We start from the raw sequence: 22,126 nt of genomic DNA, 5'->3' as shown, positions 1-22,126 counted from the left end.
CCTCATCAATCACATTGGAAGGACGGCAATCAGCAGCGGGGAGGAGGGTCAGCTAAGACGCCCATCAAACAAGACCGGTGACATTTGTATTCAGCGCAGAAGCTTTTCAAAAGGTTTTTGGGGGGAAATACAAGGGGGTCAGGACATAATATACCACCTTTTAGACTGCAGCACAGATGCAGAGTAGGGTGGTGGTATTTGCTCCTACACTAAAAAACTGGTGACAGGTTCCCTTTAAGTATCTGACAATATGAAATAGTGTTCCATAATCAAAAATTCTTCACAACCTTCTAGATACCTGCTTACAATAATTTCCCCAAATCATACTTTAGAAAGTGTTTGTACTTACCCGGACAGGACACCAAGGACGAGATTCAGGACAAAGAAGGACCCGATAATAATAAGGGGGATAAAATACAGCCAATTCCAAGTGGGTCCTAAGGCATCATTGGTCTACAAAGTAAGGAAAACACATAAGATGTCAATATATAGATGATATCTGTTCGAGATTAAGACTTGATTACTAGATGTATATATACCGTATATATACTATATACACACACATAGTGGTTATATTTTAATGTAGTCCTGGTCGCTTGTTTCATATTGAAGACAATGCTACAGATGGATCTGACATCCGCTAACTCCAGGAACATCTGAAATAATATTGTTGCAACAACAGTCCATTTTGCATGATTTGATTTACCTCTTGAAGGTCTATGCAGCTTAAAGGGATTTTCAGAGTTTTGAAAAAACAGTTCAGAAGGAAGAAATCGTAGAAAGTAGAACAGTCCTATAAATTCCAGTTTAGTCTTCCATTTCAGTAGTCCCTGTGGCCCTTTACGTATGACCTACAGTGAAGTTGTGACATCACTTTCCCTGTCCACTGCATCAGCAATCATGTGCTCATATGTACGCATCACCACTGTGGCCAGTGATTAGCTGCAGTGGTCACAAGGATAGCATGTCACCACAAAGTAAGCAGAAAGAGTGGCTATGCGGACCATGAAGCACGGACTAGCAGGAGATAAAAGTGTTGGGTTTAGGGCTGTCTCTAGATCGAGATTCATAACTGTCATTGGAGGGGGAGAGAGGTTATACCAGCCGTATAAGACAACACACAGCAAGGGGGGGAGGAATGACCTATCACTAGAAAAAGGGGGAAGTGGTGACCCCTGACTACATGACTACAACCTGCAGCTCACCCTCACTGCTCTCACTGACCCTATACAGGTTCCGCACCTGTCGCTGAGCTGGAATACCTGGGGCCCTGTCTTACCCTGGCAAATGGGCCCTAAGTAAGGATGGAGGGGATGAACGCTAAGTCAACACCACTAACATTAAAGGAAGACACAAGTGAACAATACAGGGGAAACACAACTGCAATCATCAGAGCCCTGATAGATAGCAAAAGACAAACACTTATCTGAGCTGCAGCAATTACAGAAGTCTGGAGTAACAGAAGAGACCTCTCCAGAACTCAGCAAGGAACAAACTATAAACCGCACCAAAACCACCCCAGGGTGAGGTTAATAAAGGAAGTCAGAGGCTGGCAACTGAGAGGAAAGACTGACAGTTTCCCAGGGTCATAGAGTCTGCAGCTGCAGAAACAGGAAGCTGACAGATAACAACACGAGCTGCCAATCTCGGGGATATTCTAGCTCTTGCTGCCACTGGATTGTCAGCTGGCCGTGACACCTCCATGACAGGCCGTGACACATCCATTACTATAACATATTGATCTTACTATCAGTAAATACAATCATCTCATCAGGCTTAAGAGATCTATTTAATAAAGTATGCAGCTAGTATTGTATAATCTGGTGACAGATCTGCTTTACGCCTATGCACAATAATATCCTGCCATTTTGAACACACGCCCCTCCAGATTCACGTGTTGTTGAAACGTGTGAATACAGATTGAACATTTCTACAAATACCAAATGTAAAACTTTTACACCATTATTAATATTATAAACTTTAAAAAACTATAACTTCAAAAATTATAGATTCAGACTGCGAAAATAATTAACTAACCGGCGGGATTAAAGGAGAAAAGAGGGAAAGTTCAGATTAATTAACGGCTAATTCAAATGTCACTGAGGACTTTGGGATCCTTTTACATTTAAAGTCATTAGCATTTCTGTTCAGACCAAGCATTAAAACGGATCTGTCAGCTTAAAATGTGAGCGCAACGTACCGCAGCTACCGCCGGTGCGTCCAGTAGCCAAAGCGGCATGAGTCCTCTTCATTTATGTAAAGTGTGTACTCCCCAAAGATCTCTCCACCAATCAGGACAGTGATTAACAGGCTGCTATATCAAAGACATACGGATAGGTGATAAATGCTAATTCATGGGGAACTGACCACTGGGGCTTCACCATTACTACCATAGACCTGAACGATACCCCCATCCATATGTAAGGAGGTTGACTCGTGGTCACGCTCCAACCTGAAGACACCAAATCGCATTGTCGTTATCTAGAGTGAATTATGTCTTGCGTCACAGTGGAAGTAATGTGTCATGTGATGTAATGTATAAGGTAAAGCAGGGTTTTCAGTGTTTAGCCGACAGTGGGGTCAGACATAGTTAATAGTTGGGGCTAGCCCAGAATGGGATTGGCTAGTGTAGGGTAAGTGACAGCTTCCTCCAGAAACTCAGTTAGGGCCCATTCTGTGACAGAAGCAGACCTTAGGTCTGAATGGTCATCAAGGCCGCATGTGGCGGGTGACCTGCAACAAGAGAAAGAGTAGACTCGGGCAAAGATAGCGTGCTTCTCAAGAATGGACTGAGATACGCAGTGAATGACAGTATCAAGCCCAAGAGCTGACCAAAGAATGAAGTGACCCAATAGGGAGGGCCTAGAGAGAGAACATCTAGCAGCAAGGCCCCAAGTAGCTTAGGAGAGGACAGTGAATGACAGCATCAGGTCTAAGAACTGATCAAAGAACAGAAAGATCCAATAAAGAGGGTCTGGAGAAAGTACGCCTAGCAGCAAGGACCTGAACAGCTTACAGCTCCTTAAAGGTAATGGGCCAAGACAATACAGAATGAGAGCCGAATTACAGGAGTTTCCTAACCATTAGAGAGCATGAAGCTTGGGTCCGGCCATATTGGTAAATCCACTCCTGTATGAGGAGAATTAGATGTGGATCTGCGGAGAGATAGAATGGCTTCTATCAACTGCACTGTGGTGCCAGGTTGGGTTGTGCTGAACCAAGCAAGACCTGTGTGAATAGGAACAACCCCGGTGAAAGTGGAAAAGGTCTATCTAATAGTACTCTGTGCTACTGAAACATACAAGAAGTTATGTGCCATCTCATGTACATAGTTGTCATCTCTTACGGGGGGAATGGCGGATTAGGATAAGGTGGTGTATATCCCAATCGCCAGTCAGGGTCCACCGTGCTCCAGATGACAAAGGAGCTGCTGGCAACGCGATGGTTAGGCGGAGAATACAGAGCTGGGTGGCTCAGAAATAATAGGAGCCTGATCCAAGTTAAGCAATACGTGGATCAGGAGACTGTGAACCCTGTTCACGTCATAGGGTCCACACACCCAGCCCAGGAACTCCCTGTTAACGCCACAGGGGTCCCGAGGTATGCTGTCCGTGCGCGTAGGGGGCACAACCGGACAGGTGGCGCAGCAGCTGCAGCCTAGTTAACACCACTGGGCTGCACTAACAGGACTGGACAGTAGGAGGGAAGGGCGGTGCCTGACCCTATCGTGCCCAGCCACGGGTGTCTTGACGTGGTTGGCACCGGATGCCTATCCCTACCTACTGCTTCCAATCTAAGAGGCTGTAGCCGCAATGGGTTCTATGCATGGAGGTGTGCATGAAGCATGTGCATATAAGAAGACTGCACACCTCCATGTTGTCTCTAGCCCCTTTTATGACCTAGGGTCCACCCCAAACCCAGGGTGGACAACAATGGCACCTCCAGGGGCCAATAGCAGAGTGCCATGTCATCAGTGATATCACCAGCGGCCTATCCGGAACCACCATGTCACTGATGACCTCATGGCAGCCACGCCCCAAACACCTCACCAGTCATCGTCTGACGACCAATGGTGAGGTGCAGTGTCATAGCGGCGGGCCTCTGCGAGCCAGTCCGGAGTGGCCACATCATCAGTACACCTGATGCCCTCTGCCCTATTAGGGCCTGCTACCTCACGGACATGCCCAGTGAAGTCCTTACCGGACTTAGCCTCTATTGCAGTGTCTGAGCATGCTCAGTAGCCTGAACCACGGACTTAAGCAGCGGAATCAGACTATCAGCCTGAGCATGCTCAATAGGCACAACACAGACACGGCACAATGTCCAAGTACCTGCGCAAAGAGGTTTTTTGCACTAAGTGTAGGAGCATGCTCAGTAGCCCGAACTGAGAACTTAGCCTCAGAAATGGCACAATCAGGCTGAGCATGCTCACTAGGCGAAACACTGGACCTAGGCTCTGGCTGGGGTAAATCGGCACGCGCATGCGCACTAGCCACATCTCCACACTTAAACATGGAGGAGGAAGCAGCCAGCTGGATGACCCGAGCTATGGCCAAAAATTGTTGTTAAAGAGCTGGTAGTAACCTCTCCTGAATTAGTCGACATCTGGTATTGACCAGCCAAAGTTATGGGCACCATGCGTTCTGCAAGGGCGTACCGACTTCATTACACAATTCCACACACCCAGCCAGGACCTCATCTTTCATGTAGTGTGTCAGGGCATAAGAGAACAACACATCGGCCATAACTACCTCACCGGGCCACGCTACTCATCGTATAAGGGATATCTTTCCGGTGACTAGCAGTCCAACCGCCATGGCCCGAAACTATCCCATGAACTGGGCCTCTGAAGATCCTCATATGCATGCACTGGTGGTTGATCATGCGCACACTACTGCGCCATTCAGAATTAATGGGAGCTACGAAGATTGACAACTGTTGTGCAGAAATGCCTTAAAAATGCATGTAATCCACAGATCACTGAATCAAAAAAGCTTTGTCAAAGCAAAATAGCAGGAAATATAAAAAACAAAGAAGTTTTATTTAAAATATGATGCACCAAAAAAAGGCAAACAATTTATATAAAATAATGCACTAAAAAATGCAATGCAAAACACACAAGTAACCTAATTTACATAATAGGTGCAGAAATACTACAGAAAATCTGCAACATCAAAAACTTACCAAAATCCCATTGTGGGAACATAACCTTACCATTCCTTGCACTGCCCCAGTAACTAGAAGCAGATACAGGGAGAATATATTTTCATTTTCTCCCTCTAGCCGCTGCTCTGGTAAGGCAGCCAGAAATTATGCAAATGCTATTTACATGCAGATAAACACTATATCTTCAAGTAAAGAGCCACTCCTTGGCTAGGTCCTTCCCGGAGGGATATCTGGCTATTTTCTGTGTCGAGACTCCTAACAGAGGCGCCACTGACCTTTTTCATTTGCATACTTCCCATGGGGCAATGCACCTAGGATTTCACTGTGTTGAGCGCCCTCACTGGCTGCCAGCAGTGTTTTCTCTGGCTGCTCTCTCTGAGATCAGTGATTGTTTTGTCTTGCTGGTCTACAAGGCATTGCTCCCACCTGGCCAGAATCCTACTCCACACTGATGAGGGGCAATACCCCGAAACAGCTGTCTGTGGATGGATTCCTGGCCTTGGTATCCTAAAAGGGCCAATTAATATGGTGGTTATGGTGGACTCCTAAAAAGAGCCACTCCTTGGCTAGGTCCTTCCCGGAGGGATATCTTGCTATTTTTCGTGTTGAGACTCCTAACAGAGGCTCCATGGACCTTTTCGATTAGAAGCAGATACAGGGAGAATATATTTTCATTTTCTCCCTCTAGCCGCTGCTCTGGTAAGGCAGCCAGAAATGATGTAAATGCTATTTACCTGCAGATAAACACTATATCTTCAAGTAAATAGTCATTTTGGAGGTGACAAAAAATCTATTAAGATTCCTCCGAATCAAAATCCTACAGATGAAAGGAAGCAGGGTAATTAACTGCTGACCAGATTCCCCATTCTGATGATCAGTAAAAGCCATAGACAAAAGGGTAAAACTGTCACGGGGCTGATTGAGGGAGTGGGGGCACCTAGACTGACCCTCAGACTGGAGAACCTGCGCTGTCCCTTAGCTCAGAGGTACGTTTGATGGTAGCAAGGTCTGAGTTGCCAGCATGAGCCTAACTCCTGCCCAAGCACTGGTATAATTCCCCTCCCCTTCTTCCACCCAAGGGGGAGGTGGGGCCATAGTCACAAACTCCACAACAAAACACGGACAGGGGAGAAACTAAAAACTCATACATACAGCAAACAAACACAAAGTAGCAACAATACGTGCATAGGGGAAAATAACATAAAAGGGTAGAAGTAAATGGATAACTGGGAAACCGCCACACCACACAATAAACACACCACAGATCACCAAAATAGGATCACCACAAGAAGACCGGGATCGCTGCACAAGCTGGAGCTATTATCGGCGCAGACTGCAAGAAACCGGTACCTTAAATAGGAAGGAGACAGCTGCACATATCAATTAGCAACCTGAGCTCCTAGTTCCTGCTCACCAGTTTGCAGGAATTAACTCCTGCAGGGCTAAAGACTAGTGAAACTAAATCAGCCAATGCCCAGCTCTGGCTGAACTACTTTGAAGCATCAGGTTGCTGGTCAGACTCTGTAGTGGCAATTAGCAACCTGAGCTCCTAGTTCCTGCTCACCAGTCTGCAGGAATTAACTCCTGTAGGGCTGAAGACCAGTGAACCTGAATCAGCCAATGCCAGGCTCTGGAAGCATCAGGTTGCTGGTCAAACTGTGTAGTGTGAACAGAGTCTGATGTTGCCGTGCCACCAAGTGCGTGCAGAGCCGAACATCCCGTGACAATAATAAACTGTGATATCCCTTTAAATGAACCTAAATAGTCCATTTGGAACATTCTGAACACTTTTCTGCAATCTTATTTTCGGCAGCTCAAGTTTGCCAAATTTATGTGAGATTTGTACAAGTTTTTCAAATATGTTCATTGTTTCGTAGTTACATTTTGATAATAACATTATTTTGGCCCCTATAATTATGAGTAATATCATTCTAAAAAACCTACCCATATTTTTCAATTATGACAGATGTCAATAACAAAAATTACCGATGAATCAAAGCCGCCCAGAAATAGCATCAACGAGGACACGTTATACTGCGAGCTATTCTAGGCAGTGCTTGTGATAATCAGCACAAAGTTCCCATCAACTATTAACGATGAAAAAATATAGACGAGGTCACGGCAACCATATAATATGGAAGCAGCGAGATGATCCCATCGACTGGGCACGATGCCCTCGCACTCCTCCTCTAAGTGCTGACACAGAATGCACAGCCTCCTAATGATGAGCAGCATGGGAGCGCAGCTGCTCACCACTGAGCTGACACTCAGCAGCTATTGCCAACACACATTCACAGGCCAATTACATTAATTAACACGGGGAGGAAAAGGGGAGTGGAGATCTGGGATTGGAGATAATGTGCAATGAATGAGAACATCCAAGAAAAAAAAATGCATGTTCTGTGACTCAGGTTCACGCTGGGTGATATGGCAGCAGCAGGGGCCGCTCAGTGGTGAGATACTTATTGTCATCCGACTCAAGATTACTGACATAAGAGATACTGAGATTGCCAAAGAAGACGGAACTGAAGCTCGGACCTTGGGCTCCTTCAGACGAGAGCATTAATCGGACACTGGCCACTGTGGTCCGTGTGAGAAAAAAGCAGAATGCACGAAGAGGAGACTCGCCCAATCAAGTCTATGGGTGCACAAACAAAATCAGATCCAATGCAGATAAACCACAATGCATATGATTTTTACAGATACAGTATTTCACGAAAGTGAGTACATCCATCACATCTTTGTAAATATTTTATTATAGCTTTCCATTGGAGATGCTAGCGATGTCGCAACGTGCAAAGTACCCCTTAGTGCCTGCTATTGCTATCTTTTTTTAATCACAAAGATGGCCTCAAAAAACAAACTCACGGCAAAAATACAGCAAAAAACGCATAAGTATTTGCAGCATTTTTACCGCATTTGGCCCAATACATTTTTCAAGTCAAATCTATTGACTGAAAGGGCTTAAAAACGATGGAAAAACGCAAAAAGAATTGACATGCTGCATCTTCAAAAATGCAGCCAAGATGCAGCCAACAAAAGTGACCTCAAAAATGCACTAAAAATGCAGTAAAAGATGCAGTGTGTGAACATAGCCTAATAGCTACAATGCACCATGAAGAAGCCCTCCCAGTCGCGCTCATGCAGGCCTTTTCTGGTTGATGCAAACTTCTGCATTGTGTAAAAGTTTTGGTGATTCTTGCTAATTGAATGGAAAGTGTTTGAAGTCGTCCGTCCATATTTTCTAAAATTCAGCGTGGAGTCGCTTAGCACCATATCCATTTGTTCATCTCTAGACTTTTGCATTCTAGCGCTGCTCGGGACTGCGAGGAAGACACTGGTAACATTAAATGGTAGCACTCTGCTGTCAATTGACACATAAATGTCTAAGAAGAGGGACCGAGGAGCAGCACAATGCAGGGCGCTAAGAAATATTCTCAAGATCTATAATATTACATAGAATACAACAATTTACTAAATGCTTCCCGTCAGTAGAGGTGACAGATCCGCTGTAAAAGGCCCGGCTGGTCGGCATATCCTACAGCTTAAAGTTCAGATGTAACAAGCATACAATCAATGCTCAGTTGGCGGAAATGATCCTATTGTGCTGTAACTATATATTATATCAGCTATCGAAATGCATCATGGCACAAGACAAATGTGCGGCAGATAAACACATAAATGTTGGGGCAGCTGGTGGCTCAGTGGTTAGCACTGATAATTGGAAGCTCTAGGGTTCTGGCTATAAATCCCATACACAATATGAAAGTTTGTATGTTCTTCCCATGTTTGTGTGTCCAATGGATAGGTGATAACTTATAGAATGGTGCGGGCCCAACTGCTGGGACCCACTCTGATCAATAGGACACGGCCCTGTTATCCCCATTTAGCATGGAGAGTGAGAATGCTTGACTGCTGCTCCACTTATTCCTATGGGGAATGAGCTTTATTCCTGGCTTTTTCCAACAGAATCATCAGAAATGAATGGAGCGGCAGTCGGGCATGCAAACTGATGTTATCAATACAAGGGTTTTTTGCAGCAATTCATCAACAGGGGGAGGGGATAACTATGAATATTCCCCCAGATATTATCTGCTCCTCAGCTGCTGTCACTCAAGAAGCTGACGGTTTTATAAACTTTACTTTCTTTTATTTTAAAACCTAACCACAATCACTATGAGTCCTGAATGAGTTCATGTGTTCTCATGCATTATCCTTGCATCTAGACTCTCCTTATTCACTCCTGATGAACCTATTCAGGAGAAACGCGTTGAGTCTTTTAAGCTACTGGGTGTGAAGTGCGGGTTTATTTTACTCCGCTTTAACATCATCCTTATTGATTGAGAGTTTAGTCAACAATTTAACATCCTTTCAGCACATTCAGGCATTGGTAACTGTCTCTGAATAATCTAATAATACTTCTTGGATTTTGGTGTTATAATACAGCACTATCTACAGGACTGCACTGCTATCAGTGAGCTCTGCACCACCAGCCATTCTGCCACATATTAGTAAAGACACGGCATGACGAGGGGGAGAGATTATACTCCGGGGGCAGGGGGCTGGAGGTTATACACTGGGGGCGAGGGACTCAAAATTATACACTAGGGACAAGGGGCTGGAGGTTATACACTGGGGACAAGGGGCTGGAGGTTATACACTGGGGGCGAGGGGCTGGAGGTTATACACTGGGGACAAGGGGCTGGAGGTTATACACTGGGGACGAGGGGCTGGAGGTTATACACTGGGGACGAGGGGCTGGAGGTTATACACTGGGGACGAGGGGATGGAGGTTATACACTGGGGGCGAGGGGCTGGAGGTTATACACTGGGGACAAGGGGCTGGAGGTTATACACTGGGGGCGAGGGGCTGGAGGTTACACACTGGGGACAAGGGGCTGGAGGTTATACACTGGGGGCGAGGGGCTGGAGGTTACACACTGGGGACGAGGAGCTGGAGATTATATACTGGGGACGAGGAGCTGGAGGTTATACACTGGGGGCGAGGGGCTGGAGGTTATACACTGGGGGCGAGGGACTCGAAATTATACACTAGGGACAAGGGGCTGGAGGTTATACACTGGGGGCGAGGGACTCGAAATTATACACTGGGGACAAGGGGCTGGAGGTTATACACTGGGGACAAGGGGCTGGAGGTTATACACTGGGGGCGAGGGGCTGGAGGTTACACACTGGGGACGAGGAGCTGGAGATTATATACTGGGGACGAGGAGCTGGAGGTTATACACTGGGGACGAGGGGCTGGAGGTTACACACTGGGAACGAGGGGCTGGAGGTTATACACTGGGGACGAGGGACTCGAAATTATACACTGGGGACAAGGGGCTGGAGGTTATACACCGTAGGCGAGGGGCTGGAGGTTATACACTGGGGGCGAGGGGCTGGAGGTTATACACTGGGGACGAGGGGCTGGAGGTTATACACTGGGGACGAGGGGCTGGAGGTTACACACTGGGGACGAGGGACTCGAAATTATACACTGGGGACAAGGGGCTGGAGGTTATACACCGTAGGCGAGGGGCTGTAGGTTATACACTGGGGGCGAGGGGCTGGAGGTTATACACTGGGGGCGAGGGGCTGGAGGTTATACACTGGGGGCGAGGGGCTGGAGGTTATACACTGGGGACGAGGGGCTGGAGGTTATACACTGGGGACGAGGGGCTGGAGCTTATACACTGGGGACGAGGGGCTATAGGTTATACACTGGGGACGAGGGGCTGGAGGTTATACACTGGGGACGAGGGGCTGGAGGTTATACACTGGGGGCGAGGGGCTGGAGCTTATACACTGGGGGCGAGGGGCTGGAGCTTATACACTGGGGGCGAGGGGCTATAGGTTATACACTGGGGACGAGGGGCTGGAGGTTATACACTGGGGACGAGGGGCTGGAGGTTATACACTGGGGACGAGGGGCTGGAGGTTATACACTGGGGACAAGGGGCTTGAGGTTATACACTGGGGGCGAGGGGCTGGAGGTTATACACTGGGGGCGAGGGGCTGGAGGTTATACACTGGGGGCGAGGGGCTGGAGGTTATACACTGGGGGCGAGGGGCTGGAGGTTATACACTGGGGGCGAGGGGCTGGAGGTTATACACTGGGGACGAGGGGCTGGAGGTTATACACTGGGGGCGAGGGGCTGGAGGTTATACACTGGGGGCGAGGGGCTGGAGGTTATACACTGGGGACGAGGGGCTGGAGGTTATACACTGGGGGCGAGGGGCTGGAGGTTATACACTGGGGACGAGGGGCTGGAGGTTATACACTGGGGACGAGGGGCTGGAGGTTATACACTGGGGACGAGGGGCTGGAGGTTATACACTGGGGACGAGGGGCTGGAGGTTATACACTGGGGACAAGGGGCTGGAGGTTATACACTGGGGGCGAGGGGCTGGAGGTTATACACTGGGGGCGAGGGGCTGGAGGTTATACACTGGGGGCGAGGGGCTGGAGGTTATACACTGGGGGCGAGGGGCTGGAGGTTATACACTGGGGACGAGGAGCTGGAGGTTATACACTGGGGACGAGGGGCTGGAGCTTATACAATGGGGACAAGGGGCTGGAGGTTATACACTGGGGACGAGGGGCTGGAGGTTATACACTGGGGGCGAGGGGCTGGAGGTTATACACTGGGGACGAGGGGCTGGAGAATAATGGAACTTAATAAAAAATAAAAAAATCAGTGATTAACAGGTGCATGCTAGCATTTTTGTCCATATATTGTATTCCACAGAGAATTTGACTAGTAGGACCTCTGTCCCTGTACGTCTCATTACAAGTGGCCCGCTGGCTCCGTGCGTATGGGAACAACAATGAGTTAAAATCAAAATCTGGGGCAATCAGAGCTGTCATTGTTATCAACACAGCAATATAGTACGTACATTGTACAGCACTGTGGTCCAGCCCTCCATGGTTATACACTGGAAGACGGTCAGCACCGCAAACAGGATGTTGTCAAACTGAGTGATTCCATCATTAGGCCCGATCCATTCCTTGCACACATATCCTTTAGGACATCCGGATACTCCACAGGGGTGAGGGGGGTCCATCGGTTCCCACGCTACAAACACAAGTGTTCCATGTTAGTGACAATAACAATCAGGCGGTGCATATAATGGGGGCAATATATTGTATTTCATGGGGTGCGTGTCATTATCCCATCACTATTGTCATTGACGCTCCTGTTCCAGAGAATATCTACAGGGGCTTCACTGGCCGCGCTCCGCCCCGGCCGCTCTGGAACCGAAAAATATAGTTGCCTTTTTAAGACAGAATACAAATTTTGGGAGCTTAAGAAGGCATAAAAAATTCTGCTTCTAAATTGCACCAAAAACAGTCCGATATTATAATAATGAGATTTTACGCTATGATGCTAATCTTAATATCAGGATTATACAGCTACTCAGACAAAGATATGCAAAATAAAGACACTAATCTCATCAGGTCTAAGAGGTTTATTTAAAGTGCACCAACCACCAGGATTTTCCTATATAAACTAAAGCTAGTGCTATACTGCACTATCAGGCTGATTCTATACATACAGTGCTATACTGGCGCTATCAGGCTGATTCTATACATACAGCGCTATACTGGCACTATCAGGCTGATTCTATACATACAGTGCTATACTGGCACTATCAGGCTGAGTCTATACATACAGTGCTATACTGGCATTATCAGGCTGATTCTATACATACAGTGCTATACTGGCACTATCAGGCTGATTCTATACATACAGTGCTATACTGGCACTATCAGACTGATTCTATACATACAGTGCTATACTGGCACTATCAGGCTGATTCTATACATACAGTGCTATACTGGTGCTATCAGGCTGATTCTATACATACAGTGCTATACTGCCGCTATCAGGCTGATTCTATACATACAGTGCTATACTGGCACTATCAGGCTGATTCTATACATACAGTGCTATACTGGCACTATCAGGCTGATTCTATACATACAGTGCTATACTGGCACTATCAGGCTGATTCTATACACACAGTGCTATACTGGGGCTATCAGGCTGATTCTATACATACAGTGCTATACTGGCACTATCAGGCTGATTCTATACATACAGTGCTATACTGGCACTATCAGGCTGATTCTATACATACAGTGCTATACTGGCACTATCAGGCTGATTCTATACATACAGTGCTATACTAGCACTATCAGGCTGAGTCTATACATACAGTGCTATACTGGCACTATCAGGCTGATTCTATACATACAGTGCTATACTGGCACTATCAGGCTGATTCTATATATACAGTGCTATACTGGCACTATCAGGCTGATTCTATACATACAGTGCTATACTGGCACTATCAGGCTGATTCTATACACACAGTGCTATACTGGCACTATCAGGCTGATTCTATACATACAGTGCTATACTGGCACTATCAGGCTGAGTCTATACATACAGTGCTATACTGGCGCTATCAGCCTGATTCTATACATAGAGTGCTATACTGGCACTATCAGGCTGATTCTATACATACAGTGCTATACTGGCGCTATCAGGCTGATTTTATACATACAGTGCTATACTGGCACTATCAGGCTGATTCTATACATACAGTGCTATACTGGCACTATCAGGCTGATTCTATACATACAGTGCTATACTGGCACTATCAGGCTGATTCTATACATACAGTGCTATACTGGCACTATGAGGCTGATTCTATACATACAGTGCTATACTGGCACTATCAGGCTGATACTATACATACAGTGCTATACTGGCACTATCAGGCTGATTCTATACATACAGTGCTATACTGGCACTATCAGGCTGAGTCTATACATACAGTGCTATACTGGCGCTATCAGGCTGATTCTATACATACAGTGCTATACTGGCACTATCAGGCTGATTCTATACATATAGTGCTATACTGGCATATGTTTCTGAAATACAGGCAAGTAAAGTGTGTGACATGCACTATTATTTGACTGACAGCAGCTACAGAATATCTAATAGGAGGATCAGGTTTTGCTAGTTATTGCCGTCCCGGCTGTATGTATAGAATCAGCCTGATAGTGCCAGTATAGCACTGTATGTATAGAATCAGCCTGATAGTGCCAGTATAGCACTGTATGTATAGAATCAGCCTGATAGTGCCAGTAAAGCACTGTGTGTATAGAATCAGCCTGATAGCGCCAGTATAGCACTGTATGTATAGAATCAGCCTGATAGCGCCAGTATAGCACTGTATGTATAGAATCAGCCTGATAGCGCCAGTATAGCACTGTATGTATAGAATCAGCCTGATAGCGCCAGTATAGCACTGTATGTATAGAATCAGCCTGATAGTGCCAGTATAGCACTGTATGTATAGAATCAGCCTGATAGTGCCAGTATAGCACTGTATGTATAGAATCAGCCTGATAGTGCCAGTATAGCACTGTATGTATAGAATCAGCCTGATAGTGCCAGTATAGCACTGTATGTATAGACTCAGCCTGATAGTGCCAGTATAGCACTGTATGTATAGAATCAGCCTGATAGCGCCAGTATAGCACTGTATGTATAGAATCAGCCTGATAGCGCCAGTATAGCACTGTATGTATAGAATCAGCCTGATAATGCCAGTATAGCACTGTATGTATGGAATCAGCCTGATAGCGCCAGTATAGCACTGTATGTATAGAATCAGCCTGATAGTGCCAGTATAGCACTGTATGTATAGAATCAGCCTGATAGTGCCAGTATAGCACTGTATGTATAGAATCAGCCTGATAGCGCTAGTATAGTACTGTATGTATAGAATCAGCCTGATAGTGCCAGTATAGCACTGTATGTATAGAATCAGCCTGATAGTGCCAGTATAGCACTGTATGTATAGAATCAGCCTGATAGCGCTAGTATAGTACTGTATGTATAGAATCAGCCTGATAGCGCCAGTATAGCACTGTATGTATAGAATCAGCCTGATAGTGCCAGTATAGCACTGTATGTATAGAATCAGCCTGATAGTGCCAGTATAGCACTGTATGTATAGAATCAGCCTGATAGTGCCAGTATAGCACTGTATGTATAGAATCAGCCTGATAGTACCAGTATAGCACTGTATGTATGGAATCAGCCTGATAGCGCCAGTATAGCACTGTATGTATAGAATCAGCCTGATAGTGCCAGTATAGCACTGTATGTATAGAATCAGCCTGATAGTGCCAGTAAATCCTGGTGGTCGGTCCTCTTTAAGAATGCGTGCAGTATCTGCTGACAGATTCACATTGAGGCTAGGAGAATAACACATAGGGGGAACATGTCTTATTGCATTTATAACAGAAACTGAGATAAAAAAGTTGCAAATTTTGAGACATGGCTTTTACACACCATAATTTTTGGCTTTTGCTCTTTTTTCTATTGCTTACACCACTTTTTAAAGTGTAGCTTAGCGGAAAGGGTCATGCAAGGCCCAACAAAATAAACATAATTTATGGCAAGAAGTGGTGTAAAATATAGTGCAGATGTAAGTCAGCCCATGGCTGGGGTAGATTAGCATTTGTGGAGCATGCGCAGCGTGTGACGCATCTGCTTTATTAAGAGACATGCGCCATAATAAAACAGATACATTTTACGCCACTGGGTTTTGTAATAAATCTCCCCCATAGTCGTTAGTAACTTGCAGGAAAATTGCAGGATTATCCTGGGCGCACTTTGTTGTCAGTGGTGTAACTAGAGTTCGATGGGCCGTGGTGCAAAATTTGGGCTTGGGCCCTCCCCCCTCCCCATTCACTTGCCCTCCCCCCTCAGGGGACAGGATAATTACACTGATACTTGGCTCTTTCCCTCAGCACCCAGTTTTCCCATGTTCCAATATCTTTCTTTCCCTCAGTACCCAGCTTTCCTATCTTCGGATATCCATCTTGTCCTCAGCACCCAGCTTTCCTATGCTCCAATATCCCTCTTTCCCTCAGTACTCAGCTTTCTTATTTCTGTTATCCATCGTGTCCTCAGGACTCAGCTTTCTCATGGTCTGATATCCCTCTTTCCCTCAGTACTCAGCTTTTCATAGATTCTGATATCCATCTTTTCCTCAGCACCCAGATTTCTCATGCTCAGATATCCCTCTTTCCCTCAGCATCCAGCTTTCCCATGCTCTGATATCCCTCTTTCCCTCAGCACCCAGATTTCCCATGCTCTGATATCCCTCTTTCCCTCAGCACCCAGCGTTCCCATGGTCAGATATCCCTCTTTCTCTCAGTACTCAGCTAATCTATATTCTGTTATCCATCTTGTCCTCAGCACCTAGCTTTCCCATGCTCTGATATCCCTCTTTCCCTCAGCACCCAGCTTTCCCATGGTCAGATATCCCTCTTTCCCTCAGCACCCAGCTAATCTATATTCTGTTATCCATCTTGTCCTCAGCACCCAGCTTTCCCATGCTCTGATATCCCTCTTTCCCTCAGCACCCAGCTTTCCCATGCTCAGATATACCTCTTTCCCTCAGCACCCAGCTTTCCCATGGTCAGATATCCCTCTTTCCCTCAGCACCCAGCTTTCCCATGCTCAGATATCCTTCTTTCCCTCAGCACCCAGCTTTCCCATGCTCAGATATCCCTCTTTCCCTCAGCACCCAGCTTTCCCATGGTCAGATATCCCTCTTTCCCTCAGCACCCAGCTTTCCCATGCTCAGATATCCTTCTTTCCCTCAGCACCCAGCTTTCCCATGCTCAGATATCCCTCTTTCTCTCAGTACTCAGCTAATCTATATTCTGTTATCCATCTTGTCCTCGGCACCCAGCTTTCCCATGGTCAGATATCCCTCTTTCCCTCAGCACCCAGCTTTCCCATGCTCTGATATCCCTCTTTCCCTCAGCACCCAGCTTTCCCATGCTCAGATATCCTTCTTTCCCTCAGCACCCAGCTTTCCCATGCTCTGCTATACATCTTTCTCTCAGCACCCAGCTTTCCCTTAATATCAAACACACATCCAGCTGAAGCAAGTGCAGAAGTCATCGGACCCCCTGAACCCTTGGCCCGGTTGCGGTCAGGACGGCGATCGTTCGTTCCGTCCCTGATTGTTGTGCTTCCTCATGGGAAGGTTGCATTGTGTTTTGGGAATCTCCCAATTTTGTGGCGACTCTCCTATGACCCGTGCTGTTATAGAGCTGTATTTGTATATGCTGTAGCCTTTTTGTGCAGAGTATATAGCGTCCTTGTACCTGATTGGTTCCGGTAACAGGCCTTATGCAATTTGCCGCTGTAAAACTCAAGTCCAATAATTGCAAACATAAGAATGGCGAAAAAAAGCAGCAATCCGATCTGGAGCAGCGGGACCATCGCCTTCATTATGGATTTTAAGACGATCTGTAAACCTGTGGGGACACAAGACATTGATAGACTAAGGCCGATTTCACACATCCGGCTTTTCGTCGGTTTGCCGGATCCGGCGCTCTCCCATACAGTGACTACAGTACAGTGACAGCGCAACAAGCGCCGGTCACATGCTGTCATGTGACCGGCGCATGTGACCCGGAAGTTACAGCGCTGTCACTGTACTGTATTGTCTGTACGGGAGAGCGCCGGATCCGGCAAACCGGCGAAAAGCCGGATGTGTGAAACCGGCCTTAAAGGCACGTTCTCACTTTTTCATGTACTATTTAGAGGAAACGTTCAGTTTATTGCCCAGATACGCGAGCCTGGGGCCGCCATCAGTGAGTTTGTGCAGAGCTTTTTATGCTGTGTATTTTTGTTGAGTCAAAAGTGGATGTGATTTGTAGGAGTCGCCTGCCCCGTGCTTCTTCTTTACTCATTGTAACTAGTGATGGGTGAAGTCGCAGATATCTGGAATCGGCAGCTCCAAACTCATTTAAAAAAGCTAAATCAATTCTGTAAATTTGGCCGGATGCCAATCCCCATATAAATCTATGGGGCCCCAAATCTTGAGCTTTGAAATGGTGGTAGAAAGGGCTGCCAGGGTAGTTATACTTACCGAGTCTCCCCCTTGCCTGTAACACTTCTTCCGGGGCCGCTCATTATCCTTCATACATATGCACTGCTTCCCCTGCCCACCTACATCTGTGATTGGTTGCAGTCAGACCGCGCCCCCACCCTGTGTGACAGCGTGTCAGGCTGCCTGCAATCACAGATGCTGTGTGTGTGTTTCTATTGTAGTGTAAAAATAAAGAAAGTAGAAAAAAATTGTCACAGGGAACCCCCAATTTTGATACCCAGCACAGGTAAAGCATACAGCTACAGGCTGGAGCCCCCAGCCGTGTATCAAACTAAGAGAGACACCATGCGGCTTTTGTTTCAATTATTAAAAAAAATAATTTTAAAAAATGATGTGCGGTCCCAACCATGATAAAGCCGACGGCTAGGGGCCAGCGTTCTCAGGCTGGGGATACTCATGGTTATCTGCCCCCCAGCCTCAAAATAGCAGCCTGCAGCCACTCAGAATTGCCACATCTATTAGATGCGACAATCCCGTCCTCCTTTTTCTTCTGAGGCCCGGGTCCATGACGCGTCCTACGTCATCCACACAGGCCGGCATTGAAGTCCCGTGCAGGTGCACTTTTATCAGCCGCGCTCACGCCAGATCAAAGAATTGTAGTGCGCTTGCATGGGCGGCCTTTAACCTTCCCTGGCGCCTGCGCACTACAATATTTTGATTACTCTGAGCAGGACAGATCATAGTGCGCCTGCGCAGGACCACAATTTCGGCCTGTTCGGATGACGTAGGACGCATCATCCATATTGGGCTAGATAGAAAAAGGACAGCGATCGTTGCAGAGGCCGGAGCAGCGACACCCATAGGACCGGAGAGCACCGACACCCATAGGACCGGACTGCCCCCTAGGTGAGTATTATTAGCATTTGTTACATTCTACACAGCAGCCTGGGCTCTTATATACAGTATTCTGGAATGCCGTATATAAGAGCTTACTGATGGTGGTGTTGCGGGCGGAGGAGGGGACGCTGTGCTCACCCACTGCTCGGGTCCGGCTGCTGCTGCTGCTGCTCGGTGGTGGCTCGAGCGGTGGGCCGGATCCCGGGAACTCGAGCGGCACTCCTTGCCCGTGAGTGAAAGGGGGTGGTTTGGGTTTAGGGATATTGTCCGTGACGCCACCCACGGTTGTGGTGAGATTGGTGACACCACCGCTGCTCTGGACAGGGATCCCGGGAGCGATGACAGGGAGCAGCTTGGATGTTGGTTCTCCCCTCCGTGGGTAGGTGGGTTGGTTGTCCCGGGGCCCGGTGAGGGGTAGGGATGGCAGGCGTATTACGGGGCCTGGTGAGGTGCAGGGTCGCGGGGGCAGCGCTGTGCCGCACGGCACGGTGGTACTCACTCATCCAGCAATTCACACTGAGTCTCTGGTCAAACACACGGCTGGATGGACGGGTCCCACAGACGGCTGCGGTTGTTCTCCTCCCGGTAGGTTGATGGTGACTGCCTTTCCCTGCACCTGTGTTGTGTTTACGGTTCCAATGGCTTCCCACCGGTAACTAGCTCCCCAGCTTGGATGGATGCTGAAGGAGCTCCTTTTGCCCGCAGGCTCTGGCCCTGGGAACTGTAGCCTTGGCGGTGACTGTGTTTCCCTTTACAATGTGAGCTGTCGCCTTCAATCGGGTCTTGACTGCTGGGAAACCCCGGAGGTTCCCTTCGCTAACGGATTTGACCAGTTTTACGGCGACTCCTAGCCTGGTCGGGGTCCGTAAGCCCTGCCGGATGGTGCTGGCTTCTCTTTGCTCTCCGATCCGGTACTGTCGGGCCACCACCCGTCCACGGTCCTTACTGTTCGCTCCAATCAGCCTCTCCTGCAGACAGTCACCACCGTCTGCCAACCTTGCTGTATGTGCCCGGGCCACACACCCGGACACGGTCAGTCTCCTCTCTACCACTTCACTCTCCAAAAACTGATCTGACTCCTTTTCCCGCCTCCAGGACTGTGAACTCCTCGGTGGGCGGGACCAACCGCCTGGCCCACCCCCTGGTGTGCACATCAGCCCCTGGAGGAAGGCAACAAGGATTTTTGTGTTTGACTTCGGTGTGCCTAGCTGGGGTGTGGGGTGTGTTGGTGTAGTTCTGTGACGACCTGGCTTGTCCAGGGCGCCACAGCGGCCGCAGCTTATAGGGGACAAATCTGGTGACAGCTTCCCTTTAACACACTTTTTTTTTGCACAAACAAATACATTTACCAATAATATTCTATCGGTGTTCAATAATACATAGTGAAAAATAAGAACAACTCCACATCATTAAAGCTAAACTTACTTGGGATTCCAGAGACCAGTTTTAGTGGCCGGAGCACACGCACCGCCCGCAGGGTGCGCAGGTCTACGTGAGTATTGAAGTGAGTCCCGGCTGTGGCCAAAATGCTGCAATAGAAACAGAAAGGTATAAATACAATATTGTGCTAATCGCTGCAGAAATATGCAAATTCTTCACATTCTCTGAAAAAGAAATAGGGCCTCTGGTTTGAGCTGATCTGGTGATTGGTTGGTTTGAGCTGATTTGGTGATTGGTTGGTTTGAGCTGATCTGGTGATTGGTTGGTTTGAGCTGATCTGGTGACTGGTTGGTTTGAGCTGATCTGGTGATTGGTTGGTTTGAGCTGATCTGGTGATTGGTTGGTTTGAGCTGATCTGGTGATTGGTTGGTTTGAGCTGATCTGGTGATTGGTTGGTTTGAGCTGATCTGGTGATTGGTTGGTTTGAGCTGATCTGGTGACTGGTTGGTTTGAGCTGATCTGGTGATTGGTTGGTTTGAGCTGATCTGGTGATTGGTTGGTTTGAGCTGATTTGGTGATTGGTTGGTTTGAGCTGATCTGGTAATTGGTGCCTTCTGCAGCACATCCTGTGGCGCATCCATGCTGTACAATATGGCCCCCAAAATATTGCTCAGTTATTAATCCAAGGCATGATGCTGTAGCCTGTGGGCACCGTATACCCGGCGGCATGCTGTATACAGATGACAGGTGACGTGCCACAATGCTTCTACATTACGGTCGGTGCAAACAAAATGTACACTTGCTATTTATTTCACTTTGTGTTATATTTTGCATTGCACATCCTTAAGGCCGCTTTACACACAACGATATCGCTAGCGATCTCATTAGCGATGTGACACACCCAGATCGTAGTTACGATTTGCCGAGATCGCACATAGGTCGTTTAGTAGCGGTCACATGTACACATCTCACAAACAACGCTACAGCGTTAAGCGATATATTGTTTGATCAAGGCGGTCGTGTGGATGTTGTTCGTCGTTGGCAGGTGTCAAACGTAGCAATATGTGTGCTGCGTTCCAAACGACGAACAATATTTTGAAACTGAATGACGTGTCAACGATCAACAATTTTCACCCTATTTGCGATCGTTCGGAGTCGCACGTAGGTGTCACACGCAATGACGTCGCTAACGATGACGGATGTGCGTCACGAAAACCGTGACCCCCGATGACATATCCTCAGATAAATCGTAGCGTGTAAAACGGCCCTAAGTATCCACCCTTACAATGGCCAATCAAAGCTAAAGCATTGGGCACATCTGTACCCAGTAAGCCCCCCCCCCCCCCCCGAGTACCAATATTGATGCATCTGAACTTCTATTCCCTGACTCTCCGTGTCCACAGCTCTTTCCAGGCACGTTGGAGTAATGCACCACCGGTTATCCCAATTTACACCTCCAGTTTAAATTTCAAATTTGTGCCACTGCATAGTGTCACGGGTGACAGACAGTCTTGTGGTTTCTGGCTATAGAAGGTCACAGCGTTTGGCTGCACAGAATGCTCCTGACTTTCTGTTGTAACTGCTATCAGTATTCATTGGTATAGGAGCGTTCCTGCTGGATTTTCATCTCTCCCCCTTTTGGACCCAGCAGGAGCTCGCCTTCCGCCCAGCTGCTGACCATCAGTATTCTCTTGGTGCTTAAATACTCCATATTCCCTAGACTGGTGCTGGTGATATTTTC

General features: G+C 47.3%; 1 protein-coding gene across 5 annotated transcripts in view; it reads right to left on the bottom strand.

Moving 5' to 3' along the window:
- The window catches only part of CACNA1E (calcium voltage-gated channel subunit alpha1 E), a 964,825-nt gene that overhangs the window by 180,315 nt on the left and 762,384 nt on the right, over nucleotides 1-22,126 (bottom strand). For all 5 annotated transcript variants that reach the window (XM_075320594.1, XM_075320596.1, XM_075320595.1 and 2 more), the window contains 4 exons: nucleotides 20,431-20,534; nucleotides 17,378-17,530; nucleotides 12,067-12,245; nucleotides 350-453 (listed from right to left, as the gene is read on the bottom strand). In XM_075320594.1, the coding sequence (XP_075176709.1) occupies nucleotides 350-453; nucleotides 12,067-12,245; nucleotides 17,378-17,530; nucleotides 20,431-20,534 (540 nt within the window). The remainder of the gene's footprint in view (nucleotides 1-349; nucleotides 454-12,066; nucleotides 12,246-17,377; nucleotides 17,531-20,430; nucleotides 20,535-22,126) is intronic.

Source organism: Anomaloglossus baeobatrachus, chromosome 8, assembly GCF_048569485.1.
Source record: "Anomaloglossus baeobatrachus isolate aAnoBae1 chromosome 8, aAnoBae1.hap1, whole genome shotgun sequence".
Taxonomy (NCBI): domain Eukaryota; kingdom Metazoa; phylum Chordata; class Amphibia; order Anura; family Aromobatidae; genus Anomaloglossus; species Anomaloglossus baeobatrachus.
The sequence above is the reverse complement of the archived record's forward strand: the minus strand, read 5'-3'. Positions and strand labels throughout refer to the sequence as shown.